This window comes from Phacochoerus africanus, chromosome 11 (genome assembly GCF_016906955.1).
Source record: "Phacochoerus africanus isolate WHEZ1 chromosome 11, ROS_Pafr_v1, whole genome shotgun sequence".
In the NCBI taxonomy this organism is placed as follows: Eukaryota; Metazoa; Chordata; class Mammalia; order Artiodactyla; family Suidae; genus Phacochoerus; species Phacochoerus africanus.
This window is the reverse complement of record NC_062554.1, coordinates 58615757-58639059: the sequence shown is the minus strand read 5'-3', so window position 1 is coordinate 58639059 and position 23303 is coordinate 58615757. Positions and strand designations below refer to the sequence as shown.

The 23303-nt window shown below is 49.1% G+C and overlaps 1 protein-coding gene across 2 annotated transcripts in view; it reads left to right on the top strand.

The window, feature by feature from the left end:
• OPCML (opioid binding protein/cell adhesion molecule like) overlaps positions 1-23303 on the top strand; it is a 508660-nt gene that overhangs the window by 470447 nt on the left and 14910 nt on the right. The window contains exons 4-5 of one of the 2 annotated variants that reach the window (XM_047753888.1): positions 22296-22433; positions 22831-22951. In XM_047753888.1, coding sequence (XP_047609844.1) covers positions 22296-22433; positions 22831-22951 — 259 coding nt within the window. The remainder of the gene's footprint in view (positions 1-22295; positions 22434-22830; positions 22952-23303) is intronic. The other variant, XM_047753889.1, reaches the window with a different exon arrangement.

Sequence of the window (23303 nt, the reverse complement as noted above, 5' to 3'; positions counted from 1 at the left end):
CTGTGATATCATATGAGCTCCATTTCCTCACTAAAGTGTGAGCTCCAAGAGGGCAAAGTTTTATAGTGAGGATTCTAGGCAATCTTTCACTTGTAGGAGGAATGAATTAATTCATTTTACAAAGATGGTCCAGATCATCGGATTGGCTTAAGGTATTTAAAAACAGAGAATTTCTTTTGTGTTTGAGATGATTTAAATCTCCTGTTCCCATATAATGATTTCTCCACATGGAGACACTTAAAAATGGAAGGTGTGGAGTTCCCGTCGTGGCGCAGTGGTTAACGAATCTGACTAGGAACCATGAGGTTGCGGGTTCGGTCCCTGCCCTTGCTCAGTGGGTTAACGATCCGGAGTTGCCATGAGCTGTGGTGTAGGTTGCAGACGCGGCTCGGATCCCGCGTTGCTGTGGCTCTGGCGTAGGCTGGTGGCTACAGCTCCAATTCAACCCCTAGCCTGGGAACCTCCATGTGCCACGGGAGCGGCCCAAGAAATAGCAACAACAACAACAACAACAACAAATAAATAAATAAATAAAAGGCAAAAGACAAAAAAAAATGGAAGGTGTGACACTGGTAGTTAGACAGGTCAACAGATATAGTCAATGACTGCCTCTGGCAGAGCAGATGCGTGTCTACTCTTGAGTGACGTCTCGAGGGGACTTTGCTTGAGGGCAAATTTGAAGATCTATTGCAGGATACTTTACTTGCGTCTCCCAATATTTGGGACCACAACCAGAAGTGGTAATGGTTCCTTTGGAGCCAGAATGAAATATGCTCTCAGCAGTGCGGGTTCCCAGCATTCTGACATTGAGTGATGCAGGGATGTATCCGCTTTCCTGCTAGCAGAAAGGGAAGCTGGTGAACTCCTTTCTATATGTGAACTTCCGCTCACAAGCACCCTGTAGACGTCTGTCCACAGAAGCGACATCACAGATTCTAAGGACATCAGAAGTGGGGACCCAGATGGGGAATAACTGTCACTCATGTGGACATTCCTCTGGGAATGAGGTGACTCTGAGTTTGAGGAGCCCCCACTGTTCTCTGCACCTTCTGGCCTCATTTCCCAACACTTACAAGGCACCCACTTGATGAGTGTGACTGTGTGCAACAAAAAGGAAACTTGGGGCCCAGGGAGTTTAAAATAAGTAGAAATGAAATGAAGAAACCCTGTGAAACTCCTTTGGCCAGCTGGTATCAGGAACATAGCATTTAGATCAGGCCTTTTAAGAATGTTACTGTTACGTTTTAGGCTAAGCTTCAACCTGTGATCTATTTCTGCTTGTGTGATACATTCTTTCATAATGGTGGTACACTCTGTTCCTAAAATTACAAGTGTCTCCTGGGAAGAGGATGAATCAGGCACCGCTCCTGACATGTTTATTTGGTCCAGGTCAGGGCATGATTATTATACCCTACTGGAAAAAAATAAATTGACATTTAAGACTGAAAATCACATCATTTTTAGGTGGTGTGTGTTCTGGCAGTGTGCAGATATTATATGTCCTGCAGTCGTGAAGCGATTTATATGCTGCTCTGGGTTTCCCACAGGTTAGCTCATCCTGTTTCCCATGGAGCAGCTTGATTGGATATGAAAGCAGCCACTCTCCCTCTGCAACAGGCCCATTGAACAGGTTGCATGGAGCCACAGGCCCCTTTCCATTCCAGGATCAGGGATGCCACTGCCACATCCCTCAAAAGCCCTGGGCCTGGCCCCCCAATCTGTGTGCTCTGTTATCACCTCAGAGCCCCTCCAAGGGGCTGTCACTGTGAGCATTCAGAGGAGTACTGAAAGGGCCACCCAGCGGGGGCCGTAAGGAGACTGGTGGCTACTGATTAGGTATCAGCTGCCGAAGCCTGATCTCACAAAGTCAGCCCTGGCTCACTGAGCACTGGTCCTCCCCCTTGAGTCAGATGCTCCAGGATCGACCTTTTATTTATTTATGTATTTATTTATTTGGTCTCTTTAAGGCTGCACCCAGGCTAGGGGTCAAATAGGAGCTGCAGCTTCCAGCCTATGCCACAGCCACAGCATCATTGGATCTGATCCACCTCTGCCACCTACACCACAGCTCATGGCAATGCCAGATCTTTAACCCACTGAGCAGGGCCAAGGATCAAACCCTCGCCCTCATGGATACTACTTGGGTTCATTACCGCTGAGCCACAATGGGAACTCCTCATGATCAGACCTTTAAGTTGAGCTTGCCTGTCACTGACCTCACCAAGGACTTGTGAGCAATTACTGAGCTACCCAGACCTTATCCCCCAAGAACAGGTTATGGCCTGGAAGAAGCTGCATTTGTAAAGCCAGAAACAGAAGTGTGAATTGACTCTTTAGCCATGTGGCGTCTAAAACAGTCCAGGCAGATACAAAGAGCCGAGGAGGAAAACAGCCCACCAGTGCCCCCCGAGTGATCTCCTGGCCAGCCCTGGGGCCTTAACCACCCCTACCTAGTAAAGGCTAAAAACGGCACTCCTATTATATGCTTTGCACACTGTAGGCATATTTTCTTGCTAATCATGAGAAAGTGAGAAGTTTGATGAGAAAGCAAAACATGAAAGTAGCTGTTGGATCATGCCTGCAATTCCCCTCAACTCCCAGGTGATTTAAGTGGGCACATTTTTTTTTGCCCTGGAGCCAGAATCCACTAATCTAGAGCCACCAGCAACTTTCCCGAGAAAATCAGAAAGGGGAATACAATAACATACAACACACTTCCCAGACTTGTCCTGCCCCCCCCACCCCACCATGCTGTTCCCTGCCTCACATGCTGTTCCAGTTCTGCCTGTTGAAGTAAGAACATCTCAAGACTTGCATCCAGCCCTGTCTGTGCCACATCCCCAGGGACACATCATCTCACCACTGCCTCCAACTAAATAGCATCCAACCTCATCTTTCCCTCCAGAGGGGCCCTTTAGACAGCTCACACGGATTGTGTTATTTCTTGCTGGGTTTATATTTAGGCGTGAATAAGTCCCTCTTATCCCCAGCACTGGACAGTTAGATGAGGGAAAACTAGGGCCAAGGCTGGTTAGTAAATTCACTTATTTCATTTTCATCTTTTCCAGCTGCTCTCTGTGAGCCCTTTCCTCACGCCAGGGGTGCCACTGGTGATGAACTGGACTGTCCTTGCACCTCTGAGCCTGCTCTTAGTGGGATGTGAGGCAGCCTGACAGGCGCATACATTCCGGTGCAGGGTCCTCGAATCAGTACCACTGACATGTTGGGACAGACAGTTTATTGTGGGAGGCTGTCTGTGCACTGCAGGTCTTTAGCATCTTTGAACTTTACTTAGACATCAGTAGCACCCCCTCTCCAACCCCCAGTTTTGACAACCTAAAGGATCCTCAGAGATTGCGAAGTGTCCCCTTTAGGGTAAAATCACCAGGGTAGAAATCACTGCACTAAAGTGATGAATGCCATGATCAAAGCAGGTTCTGTGGGAGGCTAGAGCAGGGGCATAAAAGCTTTAGGGTCAAGGAGTCGGGGGCCCCCCAGGAAAGAGGGGTACCATTGGCTTTGAACAATGGTAGGCAGGTTATAAGGGCATTATTCACCAGGTGGGGAGGGCGTGGCGAGCCACGCAGACAGGAAGGCACCCAGGACTGATAACAACTCACTGCTCCCCCGACCCCCAGGCCAGCAGGTGAGGGAAGCCATTCCCCCAGCGGAAGCAGTGACTTGTATGACAAGGCTGGCTCGGGGAGACCTCCTTACAAGCAACCAGGCATGGGAAGAGACCTTTTAGGAACACATGTACGAGCTCAAGCTTTTTCCTCCCCCTGAGCACCTGCTGGGCTTCCGTGTGGCCACCCCAGCCAGAAGCCAGGGAGTGGCTCCTGTAGCCCACAGATGACAGATACTCAAGAAAAAGGCAAGACAAAAAAGGGACAGTGTGTCTGGAAAGTTGAAAAGAAAATACCTGGTATGACAGGCTTCCCTGAAAAAGGAGAATCTAAGTTGAGCCCCAAAGAATAAATCCAGGTTACTCAGGGGACAGAGGCGAGGGGCGGGGCGTGAATACCCCATGTGATTTCCAGTCCATGACATTCAGCTAAAAGAGCCGACTTCCATTTGGAGTTCGGTCTGTTGACCCCCCACTAGAGTGGGCAGTGAGGAATCCAATCTAAGTCATGTTTGGGGAGACTGTCTTTTCTGAGTATCCAGAAGGCTTTGAAAAGCAGCTCTAGTTTTCAGTCCTCAGTGGTGGGAACAATTCCTCTCCTGAGTGAAGGAGCAAAGAGAGGGAGGGGGCAATTGCATCCCTGCTCTTGGATCCAGCTCCACTGTCCCCTGTCCGAGGTGCTGTCACTTACTAGTTTTGGCATGGGACAAGCAAGGTAACCTGAAACTGGTGGGAGACACCAACACCCACCCCCACCCCCCACTCCCCTTGCTCCAGCTTGGCTCCACCTCCCTGAGCCCAGCCATTTTCCTGTTTGTTTAAAACAAAAGCCTGCATAGTAATCATCTTCTGGGTGCCTAGCAACTGTTTTAGACCCCAGGACACAAGAGTCATTAACAATCCTGAGGCTAGAAGCTCAGAATCCAGGACTCATGGAGCCTGGCTTTGGGCTGGGGGTGGGGGAAGATGCCCACACATCCTCCTTCCAGGTTTCTACAGCTTCCAGAACAAAGCAGACCATTCTGTCTGCAGGGACTGAAGCCATGACTTTTTAGGGGAATTGATGCCTGGCATTGAAATCCAGTGGAGTCAGATTTCACTAAGTGGATGACAGAGGAAGGCAGAAAACCGAGGCCCCGAGAACCTGCTCAGGCTCTAAGTTGATAGAACATTTACTGCTCCCTCTAGTCCATTGAAGGAGCACATGGAAAAGTCTCTGTGCTTTGTCCTCCATACAAGCAGTTCCGATGAGAGTCTGTCCATCTATCCACCAAGACTGAATCCCCCAGACTTGTAGGGACGTAGGAGGGGAGCCCAGCAAAGGTAGCAGGCACAGATCTCCCCTTACCTGGAGCATCCTTGTGGCCGATAGCCATCACAGCACATGTGCAGTGGCCACTAGCTAGCCCAGCAAGTTCGCCTTGTTGACTTATTTTTACCCATTCACATGCTAACTCTCTGGAATGCAAACCCCAGAGCCCAGCGTTTTCCTCCCCATGGCAGGTGCACTGGTGAGATGGGTGCTGACCTTGGACCCCCCCTCCCCGCCAGGGCTCTGTGCCTGGTCTCAGGAATTAACCTGGCTGCTTTTTTCTGTCTCCGTGGGTCCTGCTTCCTCATCACCTCATCGGTGTCCTTGCTAATTCGACAAAGTTATTACCTGATTAATAACTCCTGTGATAGAAGTGTTCTTGGATGAGCTGTAGCCCCCATTTACAATCTGCAGGTGATGGAAAAATTATGTTCAGCTCAGTAATAATTGATGGAAATGGTCTCTCCTCTTCTGCAGCAGATTGGCTTTGTAATTGTCATTTAATAATGTAAATATGCGTGTTTTCTTCTCAAGATGAATTGGCTTCTGATTTGCTCAAAGCTCCTTGGGCTTTTTTATATCTTTGTCTTTTATGAGATTAAAAGTGAGATGTATTCTATATATATTTTGCATGCACACACAGCTTTAATCAATGGTTGAGAAAAACGTTATTTTTTCAATCACCTATTGGTTATCGAATATTAGAGCTAACACTTTGTAGAAATACTCTAATCTAATCCCCAGTTTTTACCAGTGAGAAAATAGCAGACTGACGGTACTTAAGAAGTACCTTCCTCAAATGTACAGAGAGAGTTAGAGATTGCTGGTCAACCTAGAGTAGTGCTATTTTCTAAATAATGAGGAGAGTTTGAAAAGAATGGCTGTGATACGTGATTTATAGTAAGAAATGTATATGTATTTATAGTAAGAAATATATATATATATATATATAGCATTTGTCCAGTTCCTAGACAGAGCTTCTCAATGTCTTGGACTGAGAATTTCCTTTGATGAAAAGAAAGGTGACTTCTGTTATATTGATGACATGACTTTTGGATAGTAGATAAGGATAGAGGCTGCTTCCCAGGGGGAGCCAATCCTGTGATTAGAAGTTTAGAACTTGGGTTCCCTGATGGCTCAGCAGGTTAAGGATTTGGCATTGTCACTGCAGTGGCTCGGGTCGCTGCTGTGGTGCAAATTTGATCCCTGGCCCAGGAATTTCCATGTGCCACAGGTGTGGCTACAATAAATAAATAAATAAATAAATAAAGGGTTGGATCTTTCAGCCTCCTCCCAACCCCATCACCTCCTGGGAAGGGCCAGGGGCTAGAGATTGAGTTCAATCACCAATGTCCAAAGTTTTAACCAACCATGCCTATGTAATAAAGCCCGCATAAAAACAAAACAAATACACAAAAACCGAACAAACAAAAAACCCCCACAAACACAGAGGTTCAGGGACATTGGGGACTCAGAGATGTGGCAGCTCTGCATCCATTTCTCTGTCTGGCTCCATGCCTGTCTTCCAGCTAGCTGTTTTTGAATTAGATCCTTTATAATAAACTGGTGATCTAAGTAAATGTTTCCTTGAGTTCTATGAGACCTCCCTAGCATATTAATCAAACCCAAGGAGGGGGTCGTGGGCACCTCCCATCCATAGCCAGTCGGTCAGAGGCACAACCTGGACCTGCAACCGGCATGTGGGGGAAATAGGGGATTGAGGGACAGTCTTGCAGGAGCTCTGGGAGACAGTGTAGCCTTGGGTTGAATTGCAGGACAATTCAACCCAGCTAGCGTTGAATTGCTTGCTGTGGGGAACTTATACGTGGAATGTCGTGTCAGAACTATAGGCCTCTTTATTTCATTTTCTCTCTTGGATGTCTACTGTATATGAATCTGTGTGCACATGAGTGTGTAACACATGAAGTGAAGTCCATACCACACTATTACATTAATTTCAGGACTTCCCATCAAGGTGCAGTCATCTAACTGCAAGAACCTCTAGGCTGCATATAAGTAGAGCAAGTTCAGGGCTGCATAGCCAGGGACCACCCTGACCTGTCCTCCTGAGAAGCCCCTTCCATGGGTGGTCCTGGAAGTCCTGGTACCATGTGCAGGCTTCCAGGCCCTGCCCTGTGTGGAGCGGTGAACCACAGCATTCCCCCTTCCAGTTTCTATCTAGGATCCTTTAATCCAGGCCACCCCTGGAACCCAGGCACCCCCACAATCCTCCTTTTATCTCTGCGACCAAGATAGCTTGTCAGGAAGGTAGAGGGTCTGTGGCTCCTAAGGTTAAAAAAAACAAGGAGTTCCCGTCGTGGCGCAGTGGTTAATGAATCCAACTAGGAACCATGAGGTTATGGGTTCGACCCCTGGCCTTGCTCAGTGGGTTAAGGATCTGGCGTTGCCGTGAGCTGTGGTGTAGGTTGCAGACGTGGCTCAGATCCTGTGTTGCTGTGGCTCTGGCGTAGGCTGGTGGCTACAGCTCCGATTCGACCCATAGCCTGGGAATCTCCATATGCTGCAGAAGTGGCCCTAGAAAAGGCAAAGTGACAAAACAAACAAACAAACAAACAAAAAAAAAAAACTGGTAAACGAATCTGAGCCGTAGGAAAAAAAAAAAATTTGAAGAATTCTCAGGACTGCCCTTCCTTTCCAGGTAAGAGGTGCTACCCCTGAAAAAGGCCTGTGGGGCATGTGTTGCCACTCAGCATGCAGAGATCCAGCAAAGGCAGTCAGGGAGGGGCAGAACAGGCCCTGGGGAGGGGCTTAAAGGCTGGCAAACCCTGGCCTGGGCCTTCAGCTCCTACCCCTTCCAGATCCAGAGAGAGCCTGGGTTTCAGGGTGGAAAGAGGATCACTGCCCTGCAACTCACTACTCAGAGGCTTCAGGCCTCCAGGGAATGCTGCTTGTGGTCCAGAGACTGATGAAAAGAGCACGGAATCGCTGCGAACTGGGCCAGGAAGACTGTTATGAGTCAAATTGGGAACTAGACAGTGACTTAGGGCCAAAGACACGCGCTTCTTTTGCTGATAAGGAGATGGAGGCTGGGTGAAGCAAAGTGGACTATCCAGAGCTCCAGACCAATGAGGAGCAGGGGGAAGACCAGAAACATGGCCTCCTAAGCTTCCATTAGGCCTTCATCTCCAGAGAAATAAAACTGATAAAATAGAGAGCAAGGAGTTCCTGTCGTGGCTCAGTGGTTAATGATCCTGACTAGTATCCATGAGGATGCAGGTTCGATCCCTGGGCTCGCTCAGTGGGTTAAAGATCTGATGTTGCCATGAGCTGTGGTGTAGGTCACAGATGCGGCTCAGATCCCACATTGCTGTGGCTGTGGTTTAGGCCGGCAGCTATAGCTCTGATTCGCCCCCTAGCCTGGGAACCTCCATATGCTATGGGGGCAGCTCTTAAAAGATAATAAATAAATAAATAAATAAATAAATAAATAAATAAATAAAGTACAGTAAAAATGAAATAGGGACTGGGGTGGTTGGGGAGCTTGGGGTTGATAGATGCAAACTATTGCTTTTGGAATGGATTAGCAATGAGATCCTGCTGTGTGGCACTGGGACCTATGTCTAGTCACTTAAGATGGAGCTTGATAATGTAGGAAAATAGAATGTGTACATGTATGTGGAACTGGGTCTACCATGCTGTACAGTAGAAAAAAAAATTGTGTTGGGGAACTAACAATTGAAAATAAATAAATAAATATGGTTTAGAAAAAAATAAAATAAAATAGAGAGAGAGACAGATAAGACAAGATTTATTATAGGAATGGCTCCTGTGGTTATGGAAGCTGAGAAGTCCCATGATCTGTGTCTACAGGCTGCGGAGGGAAAGAAGCCAGTATGGTAGGTTAGGGTGAATCCAGAGGTCTGAGAACCAGAGCAGCAGATGGTGAAACTCCCCCCAGGCCTGGGGGAGGTGGGGGACCGTGCTCAGGGTCTGAGGCTGAAGGCCTAAGGACCAGGCATGCTGTTGTCCCAGGGCAGGAGAAGATGGGCAGAGGATGTGTCTCTCCCCCACCTTGGGTTCCCCTCAGGTCCCCTGGGGCCTGGATGTGGCCCCTGTAGCAGTGAGGGCCTCTGCCTCACTCAGTCTGTAGATTCAAATGCTAATCTCTTGGGAAACACCCCCCTCCCAGACACACCCAGCAGTACTTCCCAGTTGTCTGGACAGCCCAGAGCAGACAGGTAAACTTGACCATGGGGTGGCCCCTTAGATCCCATTGGCTCTGACCAGTGTGGCCAGAGCGGGTTCTGGAAGCGGAGGCAAAGAGGAACTGGGCTATGGTCCCAGGCCCGGCACCTTCTCTGCTTCGGGCCCCTTGCCTTGAGGCCCAGCATCTGCTCTCTGGTCAGGAAGTATTAGGAGGTGAGTGATATTTGTCAGGAAGCAGGGAGAACAGAAAGCAGAGAGCGCATCACCTTCTTGCACTTGGAGTGCACCCCGCAGACCCCAGAAGATGCGCTGAGTGGATGATTCATTTTACCTGGAAGACATCATTCCCATGTACCCATGGCGGGGGAGGGTGGCAGGGGGAAGAAGAACAGCTACTTGTCAAAATCTGCATGAATACAAGTCTTAGAAGGGAAAGGAAATAATTAATTTCTTCCATTAATACAAGACATTACCCTCAGACACACACAGCCCTTCATAATTGTCAAAACCTCTCTCCTCCCCGTTACCGAGCAGCCACCACACGGTGACAGATGAGAGCCACCTTGAAATCACATGGCGTCTCCATTCTCGGGTCTGCATCATCAAGACCCCAGACAGAGTGCGGCGGCTGGGTGAGTCCTGCAGTGTGTAAGTGGCGGCTTCAGAGAACCTCTCAGGTTTCCTCATAGGCCAGTGGTCCTGAGCTCCTGGGTTGGAGCTCTGCCCATCAACACCATAGTCTTCAGTTCCCAGAAATCAATGAGTTGTTTAGGGTTCTCCAGTCATAGACTATATTGCTAAGTGGTGAAATTTCACAAATGACCTCAGAGATGATCTAGTGCAGTTTTTTATCGGATAAGGAAAAAATAACCAGGGCTAGAGATGCTAAAAACACTGACTCAGAAGCACATAGCACATTAGCGGCAACCCTGAGGGCAGACCCCAGGTCTTCTGGTCTCCCATGTGGTGGTGTTCTACATTTATGCCCGTGATGGGCACAGATTCCTAGAAGGTCATGGGCAACAGGACTGCTATGGGGATGAGACTTATAAGGAGGCTGGATGCCTTTGGTGAGAGGTAAGCTTCGTGAGGTCCAGCCTGGATGGCAAGGAGACAGACTCGGCTAGGACTGCTCAGGGTGCAGACACAGAGTCCTAGAGAAGCAAGTTTCCAAAGGGACCCTCGTCACATGAAGGGGCCTTGCGCACGGGGGGGGCACGGCTCCCAGGCCTCTCCTCCCAGCTGGTGCTCCAGCTGAGCACCTGAGCAAAACTATTTCCCGCAATGCTTCAGAGCCCAGGCCTCATGCTCTGCCGAGGGTCTCCAGTGTGGCCTGCATGCCAAGTGCAGCTTGGCTTCATGGCTATTTTGCCTGGAAGCTAATATAAGTATTTCACGAATATTAATGAACAGGGATAACAAGCATCCCTGCCTTGCAGCTGTGCCATTGGGAGGGAATTCATGTGGAGGGAAGATAAAGGAGAGAATGAAAGAGAAGAAAGAGTGGAGGTGAGAAGAGGCAGGCTGCACTATGGTCTCCTCTGCAGAAACCAAGCTGTGGGCTTCTTCGCAGGCGTTTTGCCCCGGCATCTGGGGAAGCGCTGCTTGTGGCAAAGTTCTGGGGCATCCTCGGCATTTCAGAAGGTGCAGGTCATATCTGACACCCCTCCACCGAACTTTGGGCCCTTGAGCCCCAGCTGGGTTTCCTTCCTGAAGCTGCAGTGTTGGTCCCTCTCCCTGCTCTCCCAGAGAAGGCACGGCCAGAGCACCCAGAGCTCCAGGAGAGCAGGGCACTTGGACCACTCTTGCCACCTGGTCTAGCAGTCCTGCAGCTGAGAGCCTTGCTCTGGATGGAAGGGTGTGGGTGTTGGGACAGCCCCCAGGCTGTCAGGTGCTAGCAGCAGCCCAGGCCCTAAGAGCCCGAAGCAGGCCTTCCCTTGGGTGGGAAATGTAGGGGGACCACGTGGATTATCAACCAGACCAGCACGTTGGTGGGATCCGAAGGTGACTGTCAGTCATTATGCTGGGAAAACAGATGTCAACTGGGACTGCCCAGGCAAACCTAACCATACAGTCACCCCACCCCCTGTTAAACAACAAAGACATTTTTGGCATTGCTATACAAATACATCAATCCCCAGGGAACTGAGCCATTGCAGGTGGTGTGCAAGGAAGTGTTAACTCCCTCAAAAGCAAGCAGGGGGTAAAGCATTGGCTCTGATGTTGCTCTATTATTAGAAATCATTTCTAAGGGGAGGTGGGGGAGGGATGGATGGGAGGTTTGGAATTAGTAGATGCAAATTATTGTGTATAGAATGAATAAAAAAACAAGGTCCTGCTGTATAGCACGAGGAACTGTATTTAATAGCCTGTCATAGCCATAATGGAAAAGAAAAATAAAAGAAATAAGGAGTTCCCATCGTGGCTCAGTGGAAACAAATCTGACTAGCATCCATGAGGATGCAGGTTCGATCCCTGGCCTCGCTCAGTGGGTTAAGGTCCCCTGTTGCTGTGGCTGTGGCATAGGCCAGCGTCTACAGCTCCAATTCGACCCCTAGTGGGAACCTCCATATGCAATGCGCATGGCCCTAAAAAGACAAAATTAAATTAAATTAAAATAAATAATTTGCAGATTTTGGATCCCACCTGGCCCCCAGCAGATTCTGACTCTCTAGGTTTGCCCTAGGCCCAAAAATTCAGTTTGCCAGAGTGCCCCCAGGTAACTCTGTTGCTGGTTTACCCACTGGCTATATTGGCCCAGGGCCTTTCCATCCCTGCAAAATGTGGTTTTCTTGGAGAAATGGGTCTGGGTTACTGGTCATTTCTGCTTGGACCAGTGCAGGTGGGGTCAAGTCAGACTTTCTGAAGACACATATAAATGAAAGAAGCAATGCCTTCATCAGCCTTTTTTTTTTTCTTTTTCTTTTTAAGCAGTAATTTATTTAGACAAAAGCACAGAATTCATTTCACTTTGTCGTTGTTAATACTGAAATAACCCTGTTGGTTCAGAGTGCAAATATTAGCAATAAAAGAGGAAAACATGCAATAAATAAACTTTTTTTCAAAGGTGCTGAATATTTGTCAGTAATGTGGATGTTTAAACTCTGCTTTTGGGAGTGATGATTTCATTTTCTTCGACCTGTGTGTTTTGGCCTGAACTGTCTGTGTCTGTTTCTATTTAGATACTTTTTCGAATATAAATGTTAGTTATGTTTTTAATCCCAGGAGGCCAATCTGTTCTCCGTATAGATTTGAGCTTCTCTCCTCAGCCATTTGTCTGTGTGCGAAATCCCAGCTTTCTGCCTTCTGTGCCCTTTGTCTCTCCATCTCTCTATGTCTCTCTGTCTCTGTCTGTCTGTATCCATCTCCTCTCTGCTCTCGCCGGCATACACTCTGAATTCCCAGTTAAAGGAGAAGTGCTGCATCCTCGCAGGTACCCTGACTGTTTCTGTATCACCCACTCGGGTCTGTTCCCTTTGGGTCAACAGTATCATCAAGATGTGGGCTGATTCCACCTACACCTAATGAGCCCATCTCTGAAAGAGAACAGAAGTAAAACCCAGATAAACACAGCTCTTCCCTATGCTTTGGGAGGGAGCTCCTCTTGCCCTTATGCTCTGCCCGAGGAGCCAGGCAGCCCTCTCCACTGTGGGTTGAGGAACAGTGTAACCCTGCCTGCCCAGCCCTGCTGTCCTTACCCGATGCTGCTTCCAGGCTCTTTTCTGGGCATCACCTGCAGACACCATGAATGTAGGCCCCTCACAGAGGCCGGGCGACAGAGCCCCAGCACATTGGGAGCTGGGCAAGCTTTCTGGCTACTAGGCCCTGGATGCCTTCTGGGCAGAGGCGGCCTGGCAGCCCACACATAGAACTGGTCTTTGGACAGCAAAGGCTATAGGCGTCATCACCACGCTAAAGGGGCTGTCACCCTGGGGTAGATGGGAATCCCCTGGGAAGGCTTGTGGAAAGCTGATGCAGGGGCCCCATGCACAGCAGTTGAGTCATCTGTGAGCATGAGTACAGGAGTCTTTTTTCTTTTGCTTTTTAGGGCCGTACCCACAGCATATGGAGGTTCCCAGGCTAGGGGTCCAATCGGAGCTGTAGCCGCTGGCCTATGCCACAACCATAGCAACGCGGGATCTGAGCCATGTCTGTGACCTACACCCACAGCTCACGGCAATGCCAGATCCTTAACCTACTGAGTGAGGCCAGGGATCGAACCCACTACCTCATGGTTACTCATCGGATTCGTTCCTGCTGCTCTACGAGAGGAATTCCTTTTTGTTTTTTATCACTTTAAAAAAATTATTGGACTGTAGATGATTTACAGTGTTGGGTTAATTTCAGGTGTGGAGCAAAGTGAATCAGTTTTACATACATATGCACATATGTCCATTCTTTCTGAGATTCTTTTCGCATGAGGTTAGTACAGAATATTGAGTTCCCTGTGCTATAGACTAGGTCCCTTGTTGGTTATCTCTTTTATATGTAATAGTGTGTATATGTTGATCCCAGCCTCTAGTTTATCTCTCCCCCCTCGTTTCCCCTTTAGTAACCATAAGTTTGATTTTGAAATCTGTGAGTCTGTTTATGCTTTATAAATTAATGGATTTGTATTATTTTAAAAATTAAATTCCAGATCTATGTGTTATCATATGATACTTGTCTTTCTCAGTATGACTTACTTCACTTAGTGTGATAATCTCTATGTCTATCCATGTTGGTGTAAATGGCATTATTTCATTATTTTGGGGGGCTGAGTAGTATTCCTTTGTGTATATATATCCCACATCTTTTAAATTAAATAAAGTGTAATTGATTTACAGTGTTGAGCCAATTCCCTTAGTATAGCAAACTGAGCCAATCAGGAGTCTATATTTAACGTGCTCCCTGGCAGAGTTCCCACTGTCAGGATCAGTGGCGTCTTGGGTATGCCAGGACACAGGTTCGATCCCTGGTTCTACACAATGGGTTAAGGATCTGCAGCTGTGGCTTGGGTCACAACTACGGCTCAGATCTGATCCCTGGGCCAGGAACTCTTTATGTTGTGGGGTGGCCGAAAAAAAAGTGCTCCATGGCAATCCTGGTTGGCCCGAGTGATTCTGGCCCCCTCCATACGCCACAGGTATGGCCCATCCTCGTCCCTGCAGACATCTCTCCCCATCCCCTTCCTGTCCCCTGCTGTCCCATCCTCTCCTTGGTTTTTGTTCTCCATGTAAACAGAGCCCAGCGTACCAGAGTCTGCCTTTCTGGAGTGTCCTGCTGCACGAGTCAAGGCAGTCTTTCCCTTCTTGTGTCACCCTCAGCTGTCACATCAGGAATATGGGGATGGTTCAGGAAAATCACCACTGCCAGGGAACTCACTTGCCTCTCCCCACCCACAGCATCATCAGTATACTCCTCCCCCACACCAGAATCTCACTTAACTTCCCCGGGGACACACTGATCCTGTCGTTGGCCACTTTACCGTCAGCCTCAGGGAAGGCAGCCGGTGAGCCCACCCAGGGGGCAAGTCATGGAAGTTGGGGAAGGTCCCAGTGGCTACAGCCCAAGATAAGCTGTCAGACCCCAAGACAAAGGGCTTCTGTCAAGGCCAGCAAGTGTCAGGTTGACCCAGAGGCTCCGCCTGCAAACAATTCAGGTTGCTTGTATTAATTAAGGCAAAATGAAACAGTAGGTTATCACACATTTCATTAACTCCAGGGTGGTGAAGGGATGTACCTGGGAATTGGGAACAGGTGAGGATGAGTTGAACTGCTGTCCACACTCCCCACTCCCCATTTTAATGAATGAGGGGAGCTCTGAATTTCTTATTGCCAGCACGTGGTAAGCAGAGCCTGAGGTTGGGGAGAACAGAGAATATGCCCAGGAGACTGAGGGAGAGGGAGGGGGATTGGTGGGGTACTCAGGGTTTCAAACCCCCAGCCGGTCAAGTGCAGAGTGAAAAGATGCTGTGTGTTCAGCCTCCACTAAAAGCACAAGGAGTTCAAAGAAGCAGAGGGTGTGGCTCCCTCTCAGTGTGCTTGCAGCTGGGAGAGCAGGATGACACACAAAGGCAGCAGGTGCCAAGGCTCACTCCTGAGGTCATGTCAGTCAAGCTGTCCTAAGTGCTGAAACTTACGCTGATTCCAAAGTCAAGCACCTTCTCCAGGTTTCTGTCCTTCAGAATAAGGAGGCTCTTGTGTCAGAGGCTGTGTGATGGAGAATGATGCCAGGAGATCCTTAGAAAGAAGGGAGAAACCCTTTTGCCAGCCTGCGGATTTTCCAAAGGCAGGCCCCTCTTCCATCCTTGGCATCCCTTTGGGAGATGGGGGACCAGTGTAACTGGCAGACTGTTTGCTCTGACAGCCACTGGCCCTAGCTATCCTAGCAGGGTTAAGACCATAGCCTACTAGCGAGGGCTGCACTCCTGTTTCCATCAGCTTCCCGAACAATCCATTCTGCTTGGGTCTGGGGAGGGGGAGGGGCTCATCTCCAAACTCTCTCAGTTGCAAGGCAGCCCTGGCTCTCAGGGCCAGCTTGCGGCCTGTGGTCAGCCCTTAAGTTGAGTCTTCCCATGGCAAAAGTCCAGCTGTCTTGAGTACATGGGGAGAATGGTAAGACCCATTGCCAGCCTTGGATGCCAAGCCCAGATGGTAGACCCGTTTGACAGCAGTGAAGCTGATATTTTGAGATGCTTGAGGCTCATTTTGTGTGATTACGTTCTATTGGCCAGAGTCCCAGAGAGGGAGAGAGATGAGAGGCATGATTTGGGCACGCCCCCTGCACACCCTTTAACAGCATCTGCCTCGTCCTACACACCCCCAGGACACAGAGGCAGGGGAGGGGTGGTTTCAGACACTTGCCTCCCTTGGCCTTATCTGTCTCTCAACCTCGAGGACAGGATTTCCAGCAGCACACAACATACCAGTCAACCCACATCTTTTCTAAGCATGGCCCACTCCTTACAGGAAGGGAATCAGTTCTCTGATGCTTGCATGGCCACTCAGCTTTGGTGAGTGGGCAAGAGACTGTTTATTTTCCAAGGTCAATCAAAAAGCCTAATCGTAGCCTAATAAGTCTATGGACTGCACGTGGTCATGTGGGCACTTGGTTCCAGGTTTCCCAGATCAGCCTCTATAAGCATGGTCTGAAATAGCCCATCTTGGTGGGCAGCAGGCAACTTTATTTCTCGATTTTCCAGAAGCGCTGCCACGTGAGTCCAGTGGCCCCAGGCGCCCCCCCCCCCCCCGCCACTCTCCCCCTTCTGGCTTCAGCTCCCTTCCCCTCACTGTTGGCTGGCTCGTCTGAGTCCTTCCTCTGGCTGTTTCTTCCAGATTCCATCCCTCCTCTATGCCAGGGCCTTCTCACAACCTCATCCACTCCTGCTCATTTCCCCGGGGTACCTGCCCCCAGGCATGTGCCACTGTGAATCACCTCCTGACAGGTCTCATGACAAAAGCTGTGACAGGTGCCGACATTTAATCTCACAAAGCATTTTCCCCAGAAAGAGCAGCAGCATTCCGTCGCCCATGAGGAGGGGCACAGTGTCTGGAGGAACCTGGATGGTGACTTCTAATCATTTGAAAGGGAGAAGCCAGGCAGGGTTGGCCTCCCTTCATAGAAGGATGATGTCTTGAATGATGTGAATAGTCAAGCAAAGGAAAGGCCACCGCCTGGAATTGTCTCTGGGGACAGTCACACGAGAGGGAAGGAAGCTGTTCTGTCAGGAACACGAATCCAAAAACAAACAAAAAAAGGGCGAGGGGGAGGCTAAAATCTTTGACCTCCATGTCATTTCCAAGTCTATAACTCTAAGGACTTGGCCAAGGAAAAAGAAGGGAAAATTGGGCCAAGAGTGATGGCTGAGAAACAGCTGGGAGGGAGGGACAGGACATAAGGGAGAAAGGAGAAGCAGGTCCCAAGGCATCCTGATGGTACTCTGGATTTCCCCATTGAGTCTCCACATCCCTAAATGCCCCGGGTTCTTCTTCCATCTCTATTACATCTTTCCCAGCCACCATACCTCATTTGAGAAATCTAAAAACAATTAGGAATGGAACAGTTGAGTCTGGAGATTAGGAATACGAAGCACTGCATTTCTGGGCTCATGGGGTGGTGGGGTACCCAAGGTCAAGGGCCCTGCATTCCACAGCCTCTCTATCCCACAGGGTCTGACCCAGCACTGTGCTCACAGCAGGGATGCATCAAATAGCCTCAAGCGACGTCAGGGGACAGCAGGTGGGGCCTGAAGCTTTCTCCCCCACAAGTATGTCTGCTCCTCTGTTTCTGAGATGGTGCAGGGCTGTTCGAGGATGCTGCTGGTGCCTTGTGTTCTGTGACTGCTAGGTCAGAACTCATGTCCCTGCAGGAGAGGCCCGCCTCATACCCTCAGAACTGTGGGGCTGGCTCACCCCATCCCCAAGCATGTGCCCTGCATCTAAGGGATCCAGGGACCTCCCACTGATTTTAATCTCCCTAATACAGTGGACGCAACTTATCTTCTTCAAAACACTCCTCCATGGAAAGAAATAACCACTACTTTTTAATATATTTCCGCCAGTGATTCAGAGTCTACTTCCTTTTGCTTCCAATCATGTTATATTGGGCTGTCTGAATGCATAGGGCAGGTTGATATGCCTCTGGGTTACTGGCTTATTACAGGACCTCTCATCATAAAGCAAAGCTGTGGGGCAGACTTGGAGCTTCTGTTTTCATATATTTTGTCAGAAAAAATACTGTAGTCTTGTAGTCTATCTTCTCTTAAAAATCCCTTTGGAATGTGTTTTTAGCCTCTTCCCCATGACTCCCAGCATCCTGCCCGCACTCAGGGCATCTCTCCTGCCTGTGTCTTTCTTTCCTTCCTTCCTCACACCAGTGCACCCTTCCTCCTCTTCTGCCCTTTCCTGTCTCCTCTCACATGTTTCTCCCTGCCCCATTTTCCTCCCTCTGCCCTCCCAGTCAGCAAGTGTGCCCTTCCTGGCAGCTGGTAAAGCGGATTCAAACATTTGTTGCCTCCTGCCCTTCGCTCTGCAGCGTGGAATCGGAATTTTACATGGTGACCAGAACTGGAGAGGACAGGGAGAGCATCCAACCTGCAGTTTCCTAAGTCTCCAGGCATTTAGCAACCTCAATTTGTTCTGCTTTAACATCTCACCCCGTACCTGTATTCAAAGCTGTTAGAAAAAGAGCATCTTAGGAGTTCCCGTCATGGCACAGTGGTTAACGAATCCAACTAGGAACCAGGAGGTTGCGGGTTCAGTCCCTGACCTTGCTCAGTGGGTTAAGGATCCGGCGTTGCTGTGAGCTGTGGTGTAGGTTGCAGACGCAGCTCTGGCGTAGGCTGGTGGCTACGGCTCCAATTAGACCCCTAGCCTGGGAACCTCCATATGCCGCGAGAGCGGCCCAAGGAATGGCAAAAAGACAAAAAAAAAAAAAAAAAAGGAGCATCTTAGTGCCCTGCAGTGGGCTTGAGGTAGGAGAAGTCCCAATATTTTCTTCCTGTTTAGTGAGGAAGGCCATGTTTCAGTGGAAGCGTGTGTTGCAGTGCGATCACAAAGACTCACTGGAAGAGTTAGCTTCAAGGGTCCAGAGCCTCAGTGCTGATGTAGCTTGCAGAGCTGCCTGCTCCAAAGAGAGGGTGTCTTTTGAGACGTAGGCTCCACGAGGATCTCAACAGGAGGGGCACTCAGGCAACACTGCTGACCCACCGGCCACTTTGCAAATCCAGGTTAACACGTGAACATGAGTGGGCTGAGAACAGCACTGGGTGGAGCGTGTGGCCCCCAGACCAGCAGCAAATACTGGGACGCTTGGTAGAAATGCAGAACCCCAGGCCCCACCTAGGCCCTCTGCATCAGAATCTCTATACACATAAAAAATCTCAGATGACTTTATATATTTATATATATTAAAACCTGAGAACCTCTTACTTTCTAGAACAAACTTGACAAAATTCATTTTCTCACTAAATGAGGTGGTATTATCGTAATGATCCCCATTTTATGTGAAATGTTCTCGTCCTTTCTCCCTTTCTTGCTGTCCTATAACCAACCCATAAAAGCAGCAGTGCGCAGAGTAGAGACAGATTCCCGCATTCCAGAGGGTGGCCCTATTGTCCAACAACTCCCCCAGGAAGGAACCAGGGTCTGTCCTGCTCATGTGGATGGTAGACTCACTCAGGGTCCTGGGGACCTGGCCTCTGTCATCCCTTCCGTTGGTGTGGGGCCTGTGGGCATCACAGATCTGCCTGATCGGGAGCTTTAAGCCATGTCAGGTGTACATACTGGGCAGCGTGCTCTGGGTCAACCCCACTGTCTCCAAGGTAAGGGGCCATGGACCCCACCTGAGGCAGCTGCCAGGCCCACAGCAGGCAGCTTCTCTGTTTGGTTAAGTGCAGGGGTTGTCATTCCTGTGGCAAGAACACTGTGGTGTGCCTTGAGAGAATGTGGAGTCTTAGTAGGAAAAATGTGCCCTTTCCATCATGTCAAGTGTATTCACTGCAGAAAAGCCGCAGTGAATCTGGAAAGTTATGTTGCTGTGTTTGATTTCATTGTTTAATCCTCAAAAACACTTAGAATGGTCAGTCAGCATCATTTCAATGAGGTAGGCAATTTTTATCTTTATTACAGCACCTGCAATACGTGATTTCAGAATCCCCCTTCAACTCTGAGACTCTCTAAGTCTAAGAGAAATAACAACACGAAGGTGAGAGGCTGTTTGCATCCCTCTCATGGACCTTGAGGAATTAGACATGAACTCCTTGCCTGGATGATTAAGTGTTAGTTGGGGTAGAGGGCCGTGGACCTACATCACCGCCCTGAGATCCTGGCTGATAGGCCCCACCCCAGCCCCAGGAGGCACCATGCTCTGGATTGTCTTCATCAACATTTCCCAGGTTCCTGTTTGGTGTCTGGGACCACCATGGCCAAGGAGTGACACTCAGATGTCAGACTGGGCTGTGTGGCTTTTGCTCAAACCCCCATCTCCCCTCACCTCTACTTTCAGCCACTCCTCACATAGGTTCAACCAGATCCCCCAAGCTCCTGTAACCCTCACTTGTGGACTGTCCTGGGGTCCTGCCAACAGGTCCAGTTCCAGGAGGGTGCCCTGGTGGGTAAATTGCTTCTGCTGGAAGCTGGATACACAATTTCAAGGAATAGCTGAAGATTGGGCTCCAGAATAGTGCTGACTTTGAGTGACTCAATTTGTTCATATATTTTCCTGGGGCCCCACACCTGCTGTGGATACCATGGCAACCAGCATCCAGGCACTGAAGGCAGAGTCTGGGTGGATGTGGTGACCTGGTGGGTGGGGGGCAGAGGGGGGCAAGAAAGGCAGCAAGGACTGAAAAGCCAGTGACCTGAGAAAGGGTCAGGGTAGCATGAGCCCCCAAGGCTTCTCGTGGAGCAGAGTCTGGATTCCAAACACCCAACTGGGTGTTTTTCCCACAGACCCAACCCCCCCACCATGACCCTACTTCCTGCCCCAAACCCACTGTGGCCCCAGACTTGATTAGTTGAGCAACCATCGGATCAGATATGCTTCTACAGGGGCATGAGAAAAGTTACAATGCGTTTTATTTTCCTGAAAACTAGTTTTGCTCTTATGCCTGGAGTACAAAAAAGAAGCAGGTATCAGGCCTATAAGAAATGCAAATGGATGCATGGCCTTTGTGCCAGCTGGGTCTTCACAGGAGCCTGGTGCTTTGAAGGACTCAGGATATGTGTGTTTTAAGACAAAGGGTCTGTCCTTTTGGGGCTGAACCACATGGAGTGGGATAGGGGATAAGGCAGAGGGGCCAGATTAGCACAAGAGCATGAAATGGTGGTTGCAAGCAATGTCAATTGTTATTTTTTTAAAATATGAGCTTGGAGACATGTGTAAAGGCTAAGGTCTCTTTATTTTTTTATTTTTTGTCTCTTTAGGGCTGCACCCATAGCATATGGAGGTTCCCAGGCTAGGGGTTGAATTGGAGCTAGAGATGCCAGCCTACGTCGCACCCACAGCAATGCCAGATCCAAGCCACGTCTTCGACCTATACCACAGCTCACGGCAACGCCAGATACTTAACCCATTGAGGGAGGGCAGGGAATTGCACCTGCGTCCTCATGGTTGCTAGTCAGATTCGTTTTGGCTGAGCTATGACGGGAACTCCCCAAGCAATGGTTTTGCAGCCCCAGGATACTTTGGAGCATGAGCTGCAAGCTTCACAAATGCCTGAGAATAAAGCCTGGGTGTTAAATCCCTTAAGAACCCCTATCCCAGGGTTCTGGTAACCAGGGGTCTATCCACTGGGGACTCTCAGGGTTATTTTACTGGCAAACCTTTACTGACCACCTGCTATATTGCAGTCCAGAGGGTTTCTCATTCATTCATTCGCTGTATCTTCTCCAGAACAGTTTGAAACCAACCAGCTGTTCTGTGTCTATTTGTATTATACTGTTAACTGGTCACTTATTCATTCTACAAGTAGCAAGTAGTTTGCCTACAAAGGCACCTCTACATGAGGAAAAATGAAGATGTCCATAATAACATACCTTGAAGTTATTCCCACATTTTAAAAATTGTATCATTGAGGAGTTCCTGTTGTGGCTCAGTGGTTAACGAATCCGACTAGGAACCATGAGGTTGCGGGTTCGATCCCTGGCCTTGCTCAGTGGGTTAGGGATCTGGCATTGCCGTGAGCTGTGGTGCAGGTTGCAGACGCGGCTCAGATCCCAGAGTTGCTGTGGCTCTGGCAGTAGGCCGGTGGCTACAGCTCCGATTCCACCCTTAGCCTGGAAACCTCCATATGCTGTGGGAGCAGCCCAAGAAGTGGCAAAAAGACAAAAAAAAATCGTGTGATTGATCATGAAAATTCTCTTTAAAAAATCAACACTTAATGTGCTATAGTATTTCATGTGTACACTCTTAGTTAATCCTCTTAATTATCCTCTCATAAAAATACTGATATACCCTTCAGATCAAATAGTCTCAAATGCTAAAGTGACTTGGACAAAAATGCACTGATCCAACAAGATTCAGGCAGAGGCTTTCTTTCTTCATATACTTTGGTGCCAACATAACGTCTAGATTCTTTGAGTTGATGTTCAAACTCCATTTTTTATGGCTTTTCATATGCCTTCTCCTAAAAGCTCTCGATCTGAGGGCAGTTATGCCCCTCTGGTTCCACAGTTTCTTGATTGCTTCTGCCTGTTTCTTTCCCCCCAGAAGGCCAGGGCTTTGTGAGTGAGGATGAGTATCTGGAAATCTCTGACATCAAACGTGACCAGTCCGGGGAGTATGAATGCAGCGCCTTGAACGATGTGGCTGCCCCTGATGTGCGGAAAGTAAAAATCACTGTCAACTGTGAGTAGACCCACTGTCAGGGGGCTCCGGGGAAAAAAACGAGGGTGTGGGGGTTAAGGGGACAGGCAGGTCAAGTCAATGTCATTTTCTGATTGACTCAAGTCGTTTCCCATAGGCAAGTGCCTGGTCAGATTGCCCGGCCCATCACTATCAGAGGTGCCCCTGGAGGCTTCTGGTGACTGTCAGAGATTTCAGCTCAGGGGGAGAGTTTGTTACCTTTGATTTAGTTTGAAGCCTTGCTGGGGTAAATGCAGTGCCTTCAAGTGAGAAGTTCTTTTCCTAAAGTAAAGGGTTATTTAGTTGGGAAGTGGGGAGGTCACAAGAAATCCACCTGCACAGCCGGTGACGGGATGTACCTCGCATTCATCTCATGGACTTGCCCTGCATCTCCCCGCAGACCCTCCCTATATCTCCAAAGCCAAGAACACGGGTGTCTCCGTTGGCCAGAAGGGCATCTTGAGCTGTGAAGCCTCCGCAGTGCCCACGGCCGAGTTCCAGTGGTTCAAGGAAGATACAAGGTACCTCGCATGTGGAAACAGGGCATGTCAGAAGCAGGGCTGATGGGTCATTGCCCACATGGAAGGAGGGTGATGAAATCCAGGAGCAAAACCAATATGGTTACAGCCTCCTTTGTGACAGAGTCTCCTTTTAGAACCAGAACCAAAAATGGGAGGAAGCTGGGCTGTGGGCAGAAATGGATTGACCTTGTTTTGGAATCTGAGATTAGCTGTAGACACCATAGACCTCAAGGACCAGGAGCCGGGAAATTTAGCCTTAGAGCCTGGATTCTTGATGGAGGTCGTGGTGCTTGCTGTGGGAGGTGGTGGGGCTGGGTTAACCAGAGGGGACAGCTTCGTGAGGAAGAGCGTT